This window comes from Salarias fasciatus (genome assembly GCF_902148845.1).
Source record: "Salarias fasciatus chromosome 7 unlocalized genomic scaffold, fSalaFa1.1 super_scaffold_4, whole genome shotgun sequence".
Taxonomy (NCBI): Eukaryota; Metazoa; Chordata; class Actinopteri; order Blenniiformes; family Blenniidae; genus Salarias; species Salarias fasciatus.
In genome coordinates this window covers 5462506-5479522 of record NW_021941229.1, presented here as the reverse complement: position 1 = coordinate 5479522, position 17017 = coordinate 5462506, and the positions used below count along the sequence as shown (strand labels likewise).

General features: G+C 43.7%; 1 protein-coding gene across 3 annotated transcripts in view; it reads left to right on the top strand.

Annotated features, from left to right (window-relative positions):
- The window catches only part of cacna1bb (calcium channel, voltage-dependent, N type, alpha 1B subunit, b), a 159234-nt gene that overhangs the window by 134220 nt on the left and 7997 nt on the right, over window positions 1–17017 (top strand). For 2 of the 3 annotated variants that reach the window (XM_030084679.1, XM_030084678.1), the window contains 9 exons: window positions 1781–1877; window positions 5803–5908; window positions 6049–6156; window positions 7086–7195; window positions 7953–8140; window positions 8879–9008; window positions 9096–9206; window positions 12926–12964; window positions 15045–15297. In XM_030084679.1, the coding sequence (XP_029940539.1) occupies window positions 1781–1877; window positions 5803–5908; window positions 6049–6156; window positions 7086–7195; window positions 7953–8140; window positions 8879–9008; window positions 9096–9206; window positions 12926–12964; window positions 15045–15297 (1142 nt within the window). Of the gene's footprint in view, window positions 1–651; window positions 749–1780; window positions 1878–5802; window positions 5909–6048; window positions 6157–7085; window positions 7196–7952; window positions 8141–8878; window positions 9009–9095; window positions 9207–12925; window positions 12965–15044; window positions 15298–17017 lie in introns of all 3 variants that reach the window. The other variant, XM_030084677.1, reaches the window with a different exon arrangement.

The window sequence follows — 17017 nt, the reverse complement described above, 5'->3', positions numbered from 1 at the left end:
TCAGGCTTTTCTCATACTAATCAGGCTTATTTGTCAAATTTCCTTTACCGATCATTGTTAAAGCATCAGAAACAGGAAGTCGTCCAGAGAGGTCCAGCTCATCTGGACTGGGTGTCCTGGTTCTGGGCCAAAGGCCTCATGTTTCAACCCCAGATGTAGCATCTTGTATAGCTCAATTTAAAATTTTAGTCAAAATTTGAGGTGTAATGATGTTGGCCTCATTTTGCAATCGTGTTAATTGTCTCTAATGTGCTCTGACTCCCTCACCACCTGCTGCATGTCGCTCCTGTTTTCCACTGCTTTGATGGAAAACTAAACATTGCAGCAGTCAGAGAGGATGAGATTCAGGTCCTGTTTACATGACAACGTTTCAAGTGAAAACACATCATTTTTGCAAGGTTGGATTGCTGTTCAAGACTCTCAACTCAATAAAACAATCAAATCCAGGAGAATATGGACTGGGAGTCACAACATTCTGGAGGAATAAGTTACTGTGCATCTACCGAGCAGAAGAACCATTTACCAAGTTTTCCATTTTCACTTGAAAACGTTGTTGTTAAACGGGGCCATGTTGTCTCCCATGATGTGAATATATGTGTGTGATGACTAAACCTTTCACCTGACCTCTTCAACATGTCTCGTCTCTTTCAGCGGGAGGATTTGCTATCAGGATATGTACAAATTGTTGCGTTTTATCTCGCCTCCCCTGGGCCTGGGGAAGAAGTGCCCCAACAGGGTGGCTTATAAGGTTTGCACTCCCACACAGTCCCTCGTTTGGCTCCAAACTGGGGCGCTGTGATGGTTTCAGACTGTTGTCATTCCCTGCGGTGCCAGAGAATGACCTCGATCACACATGCATACGAACGCCCATCGATCCTCCACTAACCGGCTGGCAGGTAACCGCGGACGGTCCGGGAAACAATGCAGCAAGTCAGGCTCAAACAAGAGTCATGAATTCATCTTCGGATCTCTGCAAACACAGGAGGGGACGAAGAGAGAGAGCATTGTGTGCTTTGTTTCCGATCTGGTTCCTGCTGATGTCTCTTAGCATGCAGAAACAGAGAAGCATCTTCAGGGAGTTCTCAGCTGAAGGTGGGGTCGTTGAAGGGTGGCTCTGATGGATTCTGTCATAATGACCCGGCCATTTCTTTAGTGTACAAGTTTGGGTTTGGAACGTCTTCCTTTCCTCCCATCAGCCAGAAGGACGTCGGGTTAGCTCTGCTGATCCATATGTCTCTGCTGGTTAAATTGCTGTTGTACGAATTTACTTTTACCTCTTCATGACATTTTGGCAGAACATAACTTGTCAATCTCCAATCCGATCCAGACAGTGATCTTTCATTGTTTAAAAGAAGACCGAAGCATCTGCAAACCTTCCAGAGTCACTTATTTCAAGACTGTAGACAGTGTTTCTTAGCACATCCTTCCTTCAGCTGAGAACATCTTTTTGAAAAATGCTCTCATTCCTGAAAGCATACCTTCCCTCAGGGTCCTTCCCTCTCATGCAGGGAATCCTCAGGAGAATCCGCCTCTTCTTCTTCCTCTGGCATCCATTCCTGAGTCTGTAAATTCAGCTCGGATGGCATTCCAGTCCATGATATCCTGGAAATCTCATTAACAAGGATTTCTGTGTTCTCCTCTTTTTATCCCCCATTCTACCCCTTCCATTCTCTCTTCTGGGTTTCATCTTGTTGCCATGAACCTCCTTCCCACCTCTCTACCACCGGGGAACTCTTCATCCCTCCTTCCATGGCCTCCTACCAACCTTTCCCTTGGGAAGTGGCCGCATGACTTACCGCGATATGTACGAGATGCTCCGCGACATGTCTCCTCCACTAGGTTTGGGAAAGAAATGTCCGCCCCGCATCGCCTATAAGGTAGAATTACTCCTTTCCTCCACCGCTTCCATCCCCCGCTTCCCCCTCCCACCACCTCCTACGTCCCTTCACACTGCTGGTTCCTGCTTCCACCTGTCAAACGTCTCCAGGCTTGTGTCAGTGTGTCGCGGTTGACATGTCTTGCCCCGCTGTTTATCTGTGGAGCTTCCGGGTTGATTTAATGCAGGGCCATGCAACACTGATAAGAGCCGATCAGACGTAAAGCCCCGCTGTCTGACAATTCCATATAGTCTTCCCTCGCTCCCCTTTTCACAACATTTCAAGTGAAAATGCATCATTTTGAAAATGATGTCTGTTTACGTGGAAATGGTAGAAATGCAGATGATGTAGTTTTCATGTTGGGCTGCTAGTGGGTGCTGTTGTTTTTAAAATTGACAGTAATCGCATATCTGCATGATGTGAGCGGAGGCTGAAGCCATTCCAGTTCTCACTCTACCCTTTCTTGTTTGGATGGTGCGGTTGCTTTGGCGCTCCTGTTGTCAGCAGCAGGTGGCTGTTTGCCTCAAACAGGCTCTGATGAATCCACGGTGCACCATCTGCCCAGCAAGCATTGCAAGTTAGAAAGGAGGAAAGAGAAACATCAGCAGGATCATTTTAATGTTTAATAGCTTGCTGATATCTTTTCATGCATTTCAAATAATGGTGATGCCGAGGGTTTCTCGTTGAAATGATTTAGAATTTCACTGGTTTTGATTCCAGTTCTGAGAATAAATAATTTCTTTGCTGTTTTACTGGAGGAGAAACTTTGACAAATGATTCCATAGTTGAATTAACATGGATTAAAGTAAATGTTTCAGCTTTAGACTGACAACAGGTTGCCACGGAAAGTGACAAATGCTCAGGGTTCAGCACATTTCAGTCAGCCAGACAGTGAGGCTGGTGTCAAATTACAATCTTTGTATATTGAAAGCCTGAGCACGGACAGAAAGAAGCTTACTGGGAAGTTGGCCTCAGAGCCAGTACAAGTCGAGACTCTTCATACTTTTAAAATGTGGTGTAGAGATGTGCAAATGCAATTAGTTTGTATCTGTAATAAAAGTAAAGAAATCATTAGATGCTGTTCTTGTTTTTGACAAATTCAATGACAAACTTGCAGCTAAATGTAATCTAGCTAATGGATCTTAAAACATGGTCGCTGTAGAAGCCACATAATTTTCTCAAGACATCATTAAGGACTTGCCCAATTCATTATCTAGACGATGTGCGTACAGTTAGTGTGTGGTTGTCCAGTGTAATCTCAGGCTGCATCTTCAATCTACCTGGACAGATCATTCAAATATAATAAAGATGAACTGTATTGCTTATCAGCTTTGTAGACAGAGGAGTAATTCACAAGAGATCACAAAATTCCGCACATGAATTACTGAAAAAACTAATTTAAATCAAAATACATCTCAAGGCCCTGTTTGCGGAACAACATTTTTAAGTGAGAACACAAAACATAGGCTTAGTTTTTTCGGAGTCCGTTAAAACAACAACGGTGCTCACAATCATTGGAGACGGAACTTTATGAAATGCTCCACGTGGAAATGGTTAAAACACCAATAAGGTTTATGTTCATAGCCTTACTGCTCTCTGCGTGTGTGGTTTCACCACAAAATACATCCAACAGCACCCACTAGTGGCCCATCATGTTAACTGCATCGTTTTCAGCGTTTCTGCCATTTCCGTAGAAACGGACATGTTTTTTTTTTTTTAGAGTGTTGCACTGTTAACACAAAACTTTAATGAAATGAAAATGCAAAAACAATGTGTGATCAGTTGAAATGTCCTGTAAATGGGGTCCAAATCCTGCCTGTGCCTCAAATTTATTTTCCTAGCAAGCATTTGTACCGAGGCTAATAAAGTTTAGATGCATTTATTACTGAGTGCATCATTAATAACCAGTATTTCTCCTGCAGATTCTGGATTCCCATTGTTGATTGTCAGATTAGGTTTTCAGTCTTGTCCAAAATTTCCAAGTGGAAAGTTCCCTGTTTGACCAGCATTCGGATTTGCTACTTAGAGACGCAGTATAGGAGTGGATCCCACACCTCGGCCGTCCTCAGGTAGTCCCGCTCCAGCTGCATCCAGGCCGAACGTGAGCGGCTGTGGTTGCGTGCGCGGCTGTCAGAGTGAATCACGGTTATGGCGGCGCTGCCCTTGCCCCAGTTCTTAATGTCTGAGTCTGACGTGGTCACGTCTCCAAATATAACTCTTGTTTTTGTGAATCGACGGGGAAAGACATAAACAAAGACACCCAGATGGAACAGCGGGGCGCTTGAGAGCAGCGCTCAGATTTTCTGTTCCCGCTTCCCATTTGTGTGCTTGCCCACCCCCCCCCCTCCCTCCTGCCGCCTCGCCATTGATCACGCTGCAGAGCTCTCCTCTCATCCCGACCGAGACGTCTCCCCCCGATAGCTACAACTGTCCCCGTTACCCTGCAGTCTCCGCTTCTGTGTTCCGTCTTCAGGCGGAACGTCAGCGCCGTGTCTCTTGAAAACCCTCTCCTTCTGACCTCTCCAGGGATTTCTATCCTTTCTTTTCCGCTGTGACGTCCCCTCAGCGGATCGTCACACCCGCTTGTGTTCTTCAGTCTCTGTGTCCTCTGCATGTGGACTGTCTGCAAGGCCTGCTTCTTGTCCGCTGTCATGCTTTTCCTCACCGCGCTTCAGTCCTGCTCTGCTCTTCTATCTCCATCTCTTTTACTACCAGAGAGAACATTCATTCTTTGTCCATGTTTCCGTTCGAAGGAAGAAGGAACCATCAGTTTTCGATCTTTGTGGTTCTGCATGCTTTCATCACCCTTCACCCCTGCTGTTACTCTAAGCGCATGTTGACATGAATCCTCCGGTTGTGCGTTGCATGGATTTCTGCTGATTAATGTTTATTTTTTTAGGTCTCCTGATCTACTATCAAACTGGTGACTCATTCCCAGCCGAGCGTTGTTTGCTCAGAATTTTTAAGTGGTCTACTACGAATGAAAAAAGCAGAACAGTTCACTGCTAATTGAGGCTCCGTGCTGCTGAGCTGTTGTTGCTAATAAGCGCAGCATCATTGTGACATTATAAATCGCTTGTTTGGTTCAACAAACACTCCAAATTTAAAGTACATTCAATTTACTGGGATAATAGAACCTGAGAAAAGCAGCAGATCATAAAATTGGAAGAAGAATAAGAAGGTTAAACAGTTTGATAGAAGGGTGGTGCAGTGGCCAGCTCTCTCATGTCACATCAAGAAAATTCCTGGTTTGAATCCAGTCTAGATTTATATACTTTTGTCTAAATTTACTTCAAAAAAGGACATAAAGGAAGAACATGCAAACTTCACACTGTTGAACTCTGGTATTGACATATATCTTTTTCATAAATCTAACATATAAAGGTATCTGCTGAGCAGCAGCTTCACGTTTTACCTCCGGTTCCATCAAGTCGTTATTTTGAGAATTAAAGACATCCAGCTGCACGTTCCCGGCAGCTGTGGGGCTCAGCGTGTTCTCCGAGCTTACAGTCCAGCTCAGCATTACCAGCTAATCATATTTTGGGTTTTAGGAGGAGTGTGCTTGGCAGTTGTCTCGTAGCAACGGCGGTGGCGGCGGCAGCAGAGTCAAACTGCAGGCTGCTTCAGCTCCATGGGAGAACAGCGACAGAACAGTGCAGGCCTTTATGTGGACGGACTCAAACTGCCATCCACATGTTGAACCTGACAGCTTGGGCACATTGAGGAAGAAAACTGTGTAAAACTGCTTTTCTCAGTTCTATTTGCAATTCCCTTCCATTTATTACACAATGCAAAGCCGTCTGTCCCTGTTCGTATTTTAGATATGAACAAAGATCAAACAGCGAGTAGCAGCACATTTAATCCACCACTCCCGCCCCTGCTTCCTGTTTCGCCCGGTTTATCGTCTGTCCCTCCTCCCTCTCAGCGGTTGGTGAGGATGAACATGCCAATCGCGGATGACAACACGGTGCATTTCACGTCCACGCTGATGGCCCTCATCCGCACCGCCCTGGAGATCAAACTGGCATCTGGTGAGAGAGTGAGACTCCAGAACCCGCCGTCCGCCGGCGGCCGCGCCGACGGCCTTGAAGATGATGTGATCGCTCTGCTGCAGATGTGATGTGACAGGTTTTGTTGGGGGGTGGGTGTGGGGGGGGCGTTCTCTCTGCAGGGGTTCTGGCGCAGCATTTGTGTGATGTGGACCTGAAGAGGGAGATAAACCGAGTGTGGCCCAGCCTCTCGCAGAAGACCGTGGACCTGCTGGTGACGCCGCATAAATGTAAGAGCTAATTCCTGTAGAGCAGGGGTGTCAAACATAAGGCCTGTGGGCCAAAACCAACCCACAAGAGGATCCAGTTTGCTCGATGTTGAGGTTGTAGCCTGTCCATCTGTGTTATGTGGTCAGATGCTTTTACCTTACACCCTATACAGTGATGAAGAAATAAAAATAAAGCTTAAGGATACTTATATTACACCATATATGAGCTACAGTTTATTTTTTATGTTCCTTATTGATGAGTTCCTTTTCTCTGAGGATTAACTCTGGGTTGACACACCTTCTCAGGGTGTTTGTTGGACTTTTGTCACTTCAGATCGCACAGTTTCAAACTTTTATTCACCTTTTTTGTTAATCACAAAACATGCATTCAGCTCTGATTTTGTCTACATTCTGTGTATTTTCCTTTTGAAGAATTCATCTTTGTCTTTAACCCTTCATTTTTTTCCTCCTGCTGCTCACAATTTTGATGTAAACGCTTAAACGTAGTGGTTTCTTAACATACAAAACATAAAAAAAATTGTAAGATCTCCCTTGAATCTGGATGTTACTTCAACATGTAACACCTATTTAAATGTTTTTACAAACTGAAATGAATGCAGTGAGATTTTAACAATAAAACAACTAATACTACTGTTAGACTGGCTATTGTTCAGTCTAAATGTTTTCTGACAACAGTGGCAAGTGCTGAACAAACCAGTCCAACTGATGGAGCCTTAATCAAGAAATCTCCAGACATCTTTATATTATTATGACTGATTCTACTGTGAAAATCTACCTGGTCTTGAATCTCTAAAAGACTCCAGTTCCTTGATGTAAGGTTTCCTCTGATCTGAATGGCGATGTGAGTCCCAGACGGCCCACGCCGTCCCGCTTTGTTTCTCATCTGGTGCCATCTACTGCTCACACGCAGGAACTGTGTGTGTCTGCAGATAATGAGCTGACGGTGGGGAAGGTCTACGCTGCTCTCATGATCTTCGACTACTACAAGCAGAACCGCGCCAAGAAGCTCCAGCAGCAGAACTCTGCGGGGGGGCCTCAGGTAGGGGGAGTTACCTGCAGCAGTCCAGGCATGAAGCTGTCAATTATCCTGCTTTTAAAACCCAGTTTTGTGAGGATTTTTCTCTTAGTTTTTTCAATAAAACACTTCCGATGTGCTGTGTCTTTGTAGAAATTGTTGGTTAGTTGCCCAGTGTAAAATACAGTATATTTAAACGGTGAATGTATAATTTTTCTCTGGCTTCCTCATGTTTGTGGTCTTCTTATAAGCTCACTGTTGATGAAAATAGTTATTTAACTTGAAGAAAACGCACCGATGTGACTTAGACTGACTCACATTCATGCCATTATGTTTCTAATTTGGGTTCAAACTCCAGTTTGGGATGAATGCCTTTAATAGAATTGGTTTTAATTCCAACAACCAGATGATATCAAAGGACACAAACACGTTGTTTTGATATCTTCAAATTTAAGCAGCATTTTTACATTAAGATGACTTTTTTCTGCATTATCCACCTTACTTTTATTTTTAAGGATTGTAACTTATGTCGGCAGTTTTACTTAAATTTCATCATTTCCACAAAACACTTGACAGCTTTAAAGATAAATATCTTCAAACTGCTTCAAAAAAGCATATATATATCTGATGAAACTGATAATGAAAAAAATAGTTCAACAAGTTCTCTGACTCACAACATTCTGATTTTCCCTCTTTTAGATATTTGAACGTGAATATTTAAAACAGAGAAAATGAATTTGAGTTTTTGTTTACTTTTGTCTGTCGCTGTTCTGTCCTGCAGATTGGTAAACTGGGGGCGCTGTTCCGCCCCGTGCTGCCCCTCACTCAGATAGCAGAGGTCGAACCGCCCTTCCCCAGCCCCCACGCCGCCAAGCAGCCCCTCCCGACAGCCCAGCCGGAGCCAGAGGCCAAAGCGGAGGTCCCGCCCATCACCGCCATCACCAGCACGTCGATCAGCAGGGACGCGATGTGAGTGGCGCTCATGTGTATCCGTGGGAGGAAAGGGAGGGGCTTTCTTCAGGAACTCAGTGGAGAAGTGAGAATGTGACCCGTGGAACGATGCAGAGATGTTTTTGTTCCACAGTGAACTGACAACAATAGTTGAGTGTCATCGGCATAGTGACAAACATCCTTATACTATGTGGTCACACTGTTTAGGTGTTGATCTGTCGAAGAATAAAGATGGTCTGACTTTGAAGTTGACTGTAGCCTTCCAGATATCTCCTCCTGATGCTTCCTCTCCTCTTCATGCAGCTGCTGTTATGTGGATTCTGCCTTAACTTGAGTTGACACATAAATGACGGATTGCAGTTACTTGTCTTAAAAAAGTAGAAGAATAATTTTCCAAGTTACTACAAATTAAATAAACTTCATCACTTAGGAACGTTAAGTTTTGTGTTTCTTTTCACAGCCTCTCTCTAAACCAGTACTGCAGTCGTGTTTGATTCAGTCTTATGACTGATTGACTGTAATTTGCTCTGTAATTTGGTAAATTACACAAAAAGACATGCTCACACTTCTGCTTATCAGCTGTTGACATGAGCTAATCTTTCTCAGAGTATATCTGTCATGTTGCTGTCAGGAGGACTGAATAAGCTCATGATTTATAATGAAGATCGGTTTATGACTGCAGGAATCTGTTATGTTAATGTGCTGCTTTTGAACATGTTACAAACGCTTTTGAAACCTTCTTACATTACATTTCAGACTGAGTCAGAGGAGTGCCATAAAGCATTCCCAGTCTGGAGATGTTTCTCAGACAGTACAGAGGCCGAAAACCCGGCGGAAGCTGCAGAGAGGCCAGTCAGAGGATGTCCAGTATTCCACGAGACCTCAGGTACAAAACACTCTTTTATTCGACCTGACAACTCTCTTGGCTCGGTTTGACACCTGTTGGTTCTCTTTACGTTTTATTTCTCCCCAGGAACAAGTTGAAATGAAGCAGGTGGAAAACATTTCTGACACAGAGGGGTATCCCAGCCTGGAAGGCCACTGCAGAGCCGCCTCTCTGCCCCGCCTCAACGCCGAGTACTACGTAAGCCCTTCAGTGCTCCGGGCGCACCGTCTCCTCTTTTACCACTCACCTCTCTTCACAGATCTTTTCCTTTCAGTTCCTGAGACAGTGTAAACCTTTAAAAATATAGATGTTTTCTATTTATGTTGAAATGGTAATGAAAAAAAAAAAAAACAGACTCACGAAGGGCAGAGAAAGTCCGGCGGGCGGCTGAATGGGAGTCAGACCACATCAGTTCATCCTGCTGATCCTGATCTCCCAGTCTGAACACTTCACACATTTCACAGAGCACTTATCACAGGATACAGACAAAGATAGATGGTTTTATTTCTTGTATGATAACAGGTTATGTATCAGTAAATATCAGAACATTTGAATCAAAAATAGAAAATGTCTAGCATGTATTATTTTGCTGAATAACTTGCTACTATATTAACGGTCAGTCAGCCTCTCCGACCGCTTCACCCAGATACAGAAGTTGTATTTCAGACGTGTTTTAGATATTTCATTTCAAATAATGCCAGAGTTCACTCCTGTCCCTTTAAGAGCCAGGTGCACTGCACCTTGTGGAACATTGATATGAATGTATGAGAGAAGATTTGTCGTTCTCATCACGCCTTTGAAGAAAGTCCTGATGTTAGTTTCTCAGGCTCCATCTACACGTTTACAGGTGAAAACACAGAACTTTTGTTATATTTTGTGTCTATTTGTACGAAAACGGTGCTCTGAGCCTCTGAAAACGCACCTTTTTGAAAACAGCTCTGAAGATCATTAGTATTTATTCATATAGCACTTTTCATAGATAAAGATCACAAAGTGCTTTACATCTAATAAAGCAGAAGAGATAAAAACAGAAATAAAATCATTAAAAGTGTATGTGTATGTACTAATAAAAATGAGCGGATTTAAATGACTGATGTGCCAGCAACCTAGTATGAAGTGAATCTGAGATGATAGCTTGGTTTTCAAAGGTCTGTGCGTTTGTTGTTCCAAACAATGACATTGGACAAGCCTCAGCTCACACGCACAAGTCACAGTGATCGGCGTCTTCGGCGATTAAATCTGTTTTTCCTTCCGGGCAGAAACACCTGCCGGACATTTCCGTTCGCACAAATGCCAACGTACTCCCATCTTTAGTCTTTAAAGTGTATCTTTATTTGCATGCATGTGTGGTTTCTTTACACAATCAAACAGCTCCCACTAGTGGCCCAACATGAAAGCTACACTGTTAATGTTGTGTAAAAATGAAACTTTTCTGAAATTAAAGCACAAAATGATGCATTTTTTGCTCGAAACGCATAAATGGGGCCTAAAACCTGAAAGAGTTTCATTTTCCAAGAGGCAGCAGGCTTTTACTCATATTAATTTGACTGGAAACACTTTTGTGTTTTTTCATTATTCATTATAGATTTTGTAAGAAGAACGTTGAATATCAACTTTTAACATAAGAAATTAAAATCTATGCAAACGCATCGAAAAACTCAACAATGCTGTCGTACTAATGCATTGTTTGATATTGTTTGTAACGGTTACCATTCTGTGCTGATAATTTGTACAGTTGCTCCAGGTTTTTGTCATGTGCAGTCAAATGTCATCTGATTACATGGTTTAACTAGAAATATTTCGCCGCATTCCAATGTCTTTACATTGCATATGTCTCCAGATGTCCAGTTTATCCGTACTGTTAAGCATATCAGTATCGTTTAACATTTTATCCAGTTGTTTTCTTCAGGATGCATGTCGCTCACCCACTATAAGTTCAGCTGAGTTCGGCATGAGCGCTTCAATACTCTCTTTTCATCTGGACTCCACTTGATCTTTTGGATTGTGACTCGCAGTCGCTGCTCTTGTCTGCCGATGATGGTTTTTCTGTCCCTCACTTGTGTGTTTTTGGTTTTGTCCCACCTGTCTGATTCTGTCTGTCCAGCTTTGCTCTCTGTGTTTTAGTCTCCTCCTCTCTCTGTGTCCGCTGGCTCTGTCTCATAACACACTGAACATGTGCTTTCCTTATGTTTACGTTGCATACACACACACACACTCACATGCACACTCACGCACACACCTCTCTTTCTCTATGCAAGACGTGGCTGGTGATTTTCTGTGTTGTCTTTTTGTCAAAGACATTTAACGGGAGACCAAATCCAACAAGTGTTAGTCTATATAACATCTGCGCCGTACAGTTCATTCGGTTCACTTCCGTACCTGCTAAAAAAAAGCTTTTTTTGTGAGCCCAATTTCATATTGAACCCATTTCATTAGTCATTTTCAAACTGAACACATTGTCAGGCTACTCTCTGTTATCGTTTCTCCTCGGAATCAAAATGAGGGAGAACACATCGCCAGAGAGAAAACTTGACATGAAGTAGCACAGCGTAAGTAGAGCTTAGTCATACAAAGGGCCGTACGTTTCTTCTTCTTCCATGGACGTGTCCTCAAATCTCCCCATTCATAACTCCTGGAGCTGGTTGTCCGTTGCAGCTGTTTGCCAGCTAACTCTGCATTCATCTGTATCTCAGATGCTCTTTTTGTCAAACCAGAGACCGCGATCTTCGGACTTCCGTGTGTTCATAAAGAGCCATACCACGAAAACATGTGTTCTGTAAATCTGTGCTGATCAAAGGTGTCCAAGTGAATCTTTCATGTTGGGAAATTTGTTTTTCTGACTGATTACAGGAAGTTTGTTCATGGTGATTACACACAGACTGTTTGATTACTTTTTTTTCGTTTTCCACTAAGTTGAGGGTGGAAGCCTTTGGGATGTCTCTGGGTTTGCAAGAAAAAGCACTGTCCTTTCAGTCAGACGATAAATGAATCAACCAAGAATCCAGATTCTGTTGTGTGGAGGTAAAGTATGCAGACAGGCGGAGAATGTAGACATAGTGCACTGTTTAGTGTGTGGGACTCCACATGAATATGTTGGGTTTAAATGCTACTGTGCCAGAACACGGCCAGCTATAGATTGTGTAACAAATTTGGAGTATTCAGAGATCTGAGAGAGACAGCTCTTCTCCTATGTCCATGTAACATGATATTGACACTAGTGATAAACTGAAACTCATTAACTCCTCAGTGGATCCAGGAGGATGTTACTCTGAGCCGTGCTACATGCTACATGCTAAAGAGTTTCAGGGCTCACATATTAGTGGTGCTACATGCTAAACATGATTAAAGTATGGCTGATACACTCATTAACAGCGAGCTGGAGTGTGTGAGCAGAGCACAGCAAACTCAGTCCTGCATCTCAAAGCTACCACTGCGTCTACAGTACGCATACGGGCAGCGCTTAGCAGCTGCGCTACATACATAAATTAGCTTAAATGGCATTTACTAAGCACTTGCACAGCTAAAGATTGGTTCTTGTACTTTTACTCATCCTTTCAGGAAATGGTGTCAGTGCATTCCTACCAGGAAACATATTTGGTCGACGCAAAAACAGAACCTGCTGCAGTCTTTGCAGTTGGAGACGCTGAACCACCATGTGAGGACTGGTCAAATGGCTTTTCTAAAAAAGCTTTGCTTTCCAGACTCATGACTGAAGTTTTGGCTCCGGGTTCTCAGATGAGGACTGACACGTGTTGGTTTCGGTCTTTTCATGAGGTTTGTTGACAGTCAGAACATGCAGAGCATCACCAGCCTCATCCGACTCGAGTCTGCTCTCCTCCTCCGTCTTCCCTTTCTCCCGATTTCAATGCTCACTGCTAATGTTGTGCCCACCTCCTCTTGTGTGTGCTGTCTGATAGCGGAGCCACCCTCGCCACGCCCCTGGGACCCACCTGGCAGTATGTACCACCTGTTGTGCCACCTCTCTCTCTCTCTCTCCCTCCTCCTCCTCCTCCTTTCGTCCTCTCCTATTTCCTCTTCCTTTCATGTCTGTGTCGAACCACCATGTGCCGGGTTCACTCCCTCCCATCATGTGCACAGTAACGCTCCGACACTGAACACTAGTCACTCCATGAAATTGCTGATAGACGTAAGAATTCCGACATTACGGATTCGTGGCATCCATTAAGCATCCCCACCTTCCATCCCTGGAGAAGGATGTGTGTTCAGGGTATGCCTACCACTCTGCGCTGCCTCTCAGCCGTGAGCTGCAGCAGTACAGTGCTACACATTGGTGAAATGTGTGTATGTGAGTGTTACGTACGTAGTAGTGTGTGGTCTCTTATTGTGAGTCAGTGTGTGATTGTGAAGCGAGGTAGAGACGGTATTGCTGCTTTTCCGCTTTGAACTAAAAACTTTCTCTCCACTACACACTTAAAACCCGCCAACTTCTTTATGTCACTGGTTGTAATGGTCAGTCTTAAAATCTCATTTTATCACAGGGCAAAAGATTTCACTCGCTCTCTAAGTCTAAAACAAATGACTGAAAATCTGTTGTTTCACATCACTTTCTTCAAAGTGTGTGAAGAAAAAAATACTTTATGTGAAATTTCCTTTTCTGCTACTACACACCTACGACATGAGATTTTAAGACTGCAGTGCATATTAGGTAAAACTACCTGTTAATATGACTATTTCTTACAGTGTTGTGCTGTTGTTGTCTCTGACTGTAGCTACAGGACAGACTGTGAGGTAGGAAGCAGTGGAATAGCACAACCCCCCCCCCCAAAGTACCACTCAACCCATTCACTAACCGGAGGTACCAGTTGGAATCAAACATTGTGTTTTGATGATCAGTTTTGCTATTAATCACGACATATACTCAAAGTTATTGTATGAAATCTGCAGTAACCAGCAGACGGGGCGGGAATTTAGCTGCTGTCTCCGTTTCCTATCACACCAGTCTGGTCCCTGGTAGCCGTATTGGTCAGTACGGTAAGAATCAGGAGGGGTTTGTGTCATTGTCCTCCAAGCATTTACTAAACTATTATTCCATGGAGAAGTTTTTAAAGGAATACACCACGTATGCTTTCACTTGATATTGACTGTCCATTGAAAGTCTCAGGGAGTGAACGAAGATGGAGGAAAAAAAAGTCAATATTGAACACAAGTTAATGTTTCATATCTCACAGTTTCAGTGGATAATATTCACCATTTCTGCCTTGAAACCATTCGTAAGTTACCCAAATGAATAATCATCATACGATGACACAACAGTTTTGGTGTTCAGCCAGTCTGCTGATGGAGAACTCTACGTTAGTTAATGCAGCACTTAGAGAAAAAGCAGCTGATAGATGGAGTCTTTTTTCAACTACGAGATGAAAATCGAATGTTTATAACTTATAGAGTTGAAGTGCGACTGCTGGCATAGCATCATTAATAGTACCAAACTGTAGCTTCAAGGCAGGGGTGTCAAACATAAGGCCTGTGGGCCAACAGAAACACATGAAAGTTCATATTTGAAAGTTAGTCTGGCCCTGTTTGACATTACATCTGGAGCCATATTTCAGATGTGTTCAGGCGTTGGGTATTGTTAATTTCTTTCAGTGGTGTATTCCTTTAAATAAATACAACATGCAGTATGTTCATTCACGTATTAGGTTTACTTGGCAAATGATAATAGATAATAGAGTATAAGAAAAGAAAAGAAGTGCCTCAAAGGCCGGTGTCACACCCCACCTCTTCTCTGTTCACTAGCAAACACCTGCTGGTTCATAAGTTACATAATAAAAGTAGTTGTAAGCACTCAGGTTGTGACAGAGATGCTTTCATTCTTCTCAAAGTCTTTTTTTAACACCTGTTACCTGGAGAAGAACGGGTTTGGTCTCTCAACCAAAGGTTGCCGTCCACTGGTTGTGTCATTTGTGTGTCGTGGATATTTTGGTGATCCAGTACAAGTGCCTTGGGTGAAACCACAACTTCCATCCACGTGCTGTACTCTATGATCACGCTTCTCCCTGTCTGCCTTCACCCTTTCAGCCGATAGTTGATCTCAGTCCGATAAGACGCTCGGCATCCTCGCTGACGCCGCAGTGCCGCCATCAGGACGTCGGGCTGGGGGAGTACGATCTAGAGCGGCCCGGTCAGGCATCCACCGGACCGCCACAGGGCCAGGACAGAGCCCACCACCATCACCACCACCACCGCTGCCATCGACGCAGGGACAAGGACAAGGACAAGAAGCAGAAGTCCCTGGACAGAGCGGCGTCGGTGCAGCCGTCCAGTACCGTTGGTAAGGATTCATTTTATCATGATCAGGAATCACCTAACGTGTTGTGGGAGCTGGAGCGCCCGCATGCATGCCCGGCTGCAGTGATGCAGTCGCTGTATCGGTCCGACATAGTGAAGAGGGAGCTGAGCCAAAAGGCTCCATTAAAAATAAGAGCTTACGAGACTTATGCCATCCGATAGCAATGTCAGCAGCCGGTACACTACCTCTTATATGTACTGAAAAACCTTAAATGTGCAAACAGAGTTTACTGAGTAGCAGATGTTACATGACAGGATAGCAGATGGTTGCATAAAAAAGTTGTTTCCAACCATTTTTTTTTTTTTTTTTTCCTTAGTCTTCCTAGATTGCCTTTCAGAGAGACTGCGGACCTCCTCTCTCTTCTCTGATTGTAAACAATAAACATTACATGAAGCTTAAACACTGGTAGATTGTCAGGAACAAACAAAAGTACTCAGGTGTGTGCTGAACCCTCAGGTCAGATGAAATGTTATAAATGGGAAACACACAGACAAAACTGACCAAAGTTGCACGTTTCGTCAGATCTTTCCCTTTGAGGAGCAAATCCTGTTGTCATAGTTTATTTCATCTCAATTTTCTCCTTCGTTTTTCTCTTTCCTTCCCACATTTCCTCTCATTAAAAGCCATGCTTTTGATGAAGTTTAAAATCCTGGACGTTGAAAGACTCACTGACTTTCCTTTATCATGTTTGGATCATTCGTATCACGACACGCTGAATCTTGCTTCCTTGAACGCCTCATAAATTGCAGCACGTTAAATTCAAAGCCAGCATTTACAGTTTGAGTTACTCTTGTCATTTCTGTATTTGGAAAAAAGAAAAAGAAAAGCCAAAAAAAGACTTCTAACAGGTGTGGGCCAGTCGTGGTGGATTGAGAAGCGCATGCTGAGCGCTAACTGTGTGGTTTTCATCGGGTCTGGCCGCCGGGCCTGAGGGTTGGGGGCTGCCAGTCAATTGTTCCACCTTTCTGGTCCAACTTTTAGATTGATTCTGATGAAATGTGTGGAAATGCTCCTCTTCTCGGAGAGTCCCTGACTTTCCCCTCCCTCGGCCAGCAGCGGACTGATCTCTTGTTGTGTAAATTCCTGCCGCGCTGCCAAACACATTTGTTTTACAGCCCCGTTACAATCACTGTCGCTCACGACACCTCGTGTTTAGGCCCGAGAGCAAATGAGGGGGAATTCATCCGCTAATGATCCTGGAGCTGTTCAGATACAGTTTAACTGCTTTTAGAAATCCCATAAGAAGATTCTCCCGTGCCAAGGAAAAAGTGATATTCTGCCATTATAAACATCCACATAAAGCTGAAAACTCATGGAGGAATAGTTACATGTACGAAACAAAGAGGTACAAGTTTTGATTAGTGATCTGCAGTGTCTGCTCTCTGGCTTCATGGTGGTGTCATTTGAAAGTACCGACAGTTTCATTAATTCAACGCTGCAAAAATGTCTTCGTCCAAATGGGACGAGGAAGACGTGCACGCTGAAACCTGGCAGCTCCCTATCGGAGCAGCAGACAGCGAGCCAGGCTGTCCTCGGATGTCTTAACGTAGCGGTGAGAATTCTTTATAGGATTAAAGTTCCGCGATCGGGTTATGGAGGTGAGGGGTTTTTCTCCGCTGCTGCCTCATCCAGGGATTTTACATGGCAGCCTTTCCATCTGATTAGCAGAGGGAGCTGTGAGCGTTCAAAGGGAAATCTGCTT